Source organism: Myotis brandtii, unplaced genomic scaffold (assembly GCF_000412655.1).
Source record: "Myotis brandtii unplaced genomic scaffold, ASM41265v1 scaffold2561, whole genome shotgun sequence".
NCBI lineage: Eukaryota > Metazoa > Chordata > Mammalia > Chiroptera > Vespertilionidae > Myotis > Myotis brandtii.
In genome coordinates, this window is record NW_005359721.1 from 138,960 (window position 1) to 141,714 (window position 2,755).

Genomic DNA, 2,755 nt, shown 5'->3' on the forward strand with positions numbered 1-2,755 from the left:
GGGATTGGGCCAAAACCGGCAGTCTGACATCCCCCGAGGGGTCCCAGATTGCGAGAGGGCACAGGTCAGGCCAAGGGACCCCACCGGTGCACAAATCCATGCACCAGGCCTCTAGTTAATAAATAATCATACAAAAATACTTTGTGTTTTGTGTACTCACAACTGTAAACCTACTTTTGGCCCACCTTGTGTTTCTAATGTTTAAAAGAACATGGAATTTAGGGAGTTGTTATTGGTAAAACTAGGAAGCAAGACACATATATGCTTAAGTGAACATTAAATTTCTCTGTAAGGATAAGCATAGAGCTCCAAGCAGGGATGGCGACTGGCGTATTGGCAAACTGTGGGGAGGAATGGGAGTGGGGCTTTCCTCTGTGAACCGTTTTGTGCCTTTTGAATTTAAACCGCATCAACAAATTGCCTATTCAAATACATTGTATCTTTTAAAAGAAAGAATAGTGGGAGGGTAAGTGAATGCAGGAAGTATAGGCAACAGCTCTTGTCGAGTTTGTTTGTAAAGCTGGCAGAGTCCACCTCTTCCTAGCTCTGTGGCCTCGGGAAGTCAGTACATGTGTCTAAGTCTCCTGGATTTGGGGGTAGCAATACCTGCCATTTAGAATTACCTTGAAGATAAACTAAGAATATGTATCAGGCACAGCACAGCAGTAACATACAGGAAGGACTCTATAAATGATTGTTATTGTTATTGAATTATTATAATTCATGAGTCCATAAAACTGTTGAAAACTCCTAGAACCACTAGATGGCATCAGACTCAAATAAAAGGGTGCTCATTTCACTTGCTGAACACCCAAAACAGGGGAGATGTTTGTTTTCCTTTTTCCCTAGTCCTTTCCCTCACATCTCACAACTCCACGCTTCTCCTCTGCATTCACCGCTCGGCTGGGCTGGGGCACAAGGGACTTGAAGTTCAATGCTAAACAGGGCGGAGGAGGTAGAGGCTGTTCTGGGCTCCTAAGGTTCCGCCTTTCCTTTCATATCTTCCTTTGTAACGAGTGAAACATGACTGAGTGGGAAAGATACTGAAGGTCAGAGACAAGAAGGGAAATCACATGGTGTTGGGGGCAGGCGGGGTGAGTGAAGAGAACTAGAACTCTGGGGCAAGCAACACTCCCTGTGGTTGCTAAACAGACCACACCGGTAGGGTTTGTCTGTCAAGACCGACTGCCTTGACTGTCAGGGAACATTCTTCTGTGTCCCGGACATAGGTGTACCTGGGAGTTTGTCCTGAGATAAATTTTGGGGCAGCTTAAGACCCTCGTCCACTGCAGCTTCCTGCACTGCCATCGGTGCCCGACTTTTCCTCCGGCTCTATCGCTGCTGAGCTGTGGCGTCAGGCCACTTTCCTTCCTGGGTTTACAGTATTATGGGTCTGTGGGTGCAGTTGTACTGAGGATACCACAGAATTTTAACAGATCGTCTTCTTCATGAGGGCTGGTCTCCACAGGTTGGGAGGTCCAGGAATTATAATTCCCATTGAATAAAGGCAGGAAGGACCTTTGGCGGGCGGGGGAAGGAATCCGGCTGGGCTGTCTCTCCAAAGCCATGTTTCACCCTCACGATGTTCAAGAGCCCGAGCTGTGGCGCTGAGGGCGGGCAGCCAGGGTTCTTCCCACCCCGCTGCCTAGTTTCCAGGCAGAACAGAATCCCCAGCAAAAGCCTGGCCAGCTCACCGCCAGCGCTGGAAAGTACCTGCTGTTTCTGGGAATGTGAAAGCTTCTGCTTCCTAGAATAGGAGCCTTCACAGATAGCCCCTCCCAGTAACCAGAAATGTGTGCAGCTTTGCGTTTCATTGGTTGGTCCCTGTAGGGAGGACCGAGAATGAGGACAGTGGAAACAGATTTGTTCACTTACCCAACAGACATTTAGTTTTGTCTACAATGACTCGAGCCCTGTGCCAGGTAGTAGATAAGAGCTTATTAGGATACATGGCCTAGTGTGGGCTCTGGAGTCAGGCCTGGATTCAAAGTCCGGCTCCACTGTGTAAGCTTCGGGAAGTTATTTAATCTCTTTGAGACTCGGTTTCCTCACTATAAAATGGGGATAATAGTAGCCAACCTCATAGGATTGAGAATAAGGACTCAAAATCATAACACATGAAAAGCACCTAGCACAGTTCCTATTCACATTAAACACTATAAACAGCAGTTATCACCAATTTTTTATTAACATTGTTAATTATGGAACTGAGCTCTGCCCCTCCCTACCCTGGCTCCCAAAATATCAGACGCTGGTGGGAATGGGGAAGGATACAGAGGGGCAACCTCGTGAAAATCTATGTCCGTTTGGCTACTGTAGCTCTCAAAGAGCAAATAAAAGACTAGCAGGATAGCCGGCAAAAAAGTAGCTGTGGTCACCTCTGGGAAGGGAAACAGAGGTCAGACCTACTTCTCTATGTGAGTGTGTGCTGCTTATAGCACAAGAAAAGTATTTTAAAATACATTTATTCTGCACAGTACACGGCTCAGCACCAGGCACTGCGCTGCTCTTCACGGAAATAAGGTCGCTGGGCACAGACAGCAGCCCCCTCCGCAAACAAAGGCACGCGTGGTCCAAACCTGCATCACAGAGCCACCGGGGCTGCCTGGAGGCGCAGCCCAGGAGGCTCAGAGCGCACTGCTCGTCCGAAGGCGGCCATGGGGGGCCAGTGCCGGGCCTCAGTCCTCCAAGCCCTCCAAGCCCTCCAGCTGCTGCGCCAGGCGGGAATAGAGGTCCTGGCCGGCCCGGAGCTGCT

The 2,755-nt window shown here is 49.0% G+C and overlaps 1 protein-coding gene across 1 annotated transcript in view; it reads right to left on the reverse strand.

Annotated features, from left to right (window-relative positions):
- Window positions 1–845: 845 nt before the first annotated feature.
- Window positions 846–2,755, reverse strand: part of TAP2 (transporter 2, ATP-binding cassette, sub-family B (MDR/TAP)) — a gene marked incomplete at its 5' end in the record, with an annotated part of 19,228 nt that continues 17,318 nt past the window's right edge. Inside the window, one exon of the mRNA XM_014541021.1 lies at window positions 846–937. Within this exon, the coding sequence (XP_014396507.1) occupies window positions 846–937 (92 nt within the window). The remainder of the gene's footprint in view (window positions 938–2,755) is intronic.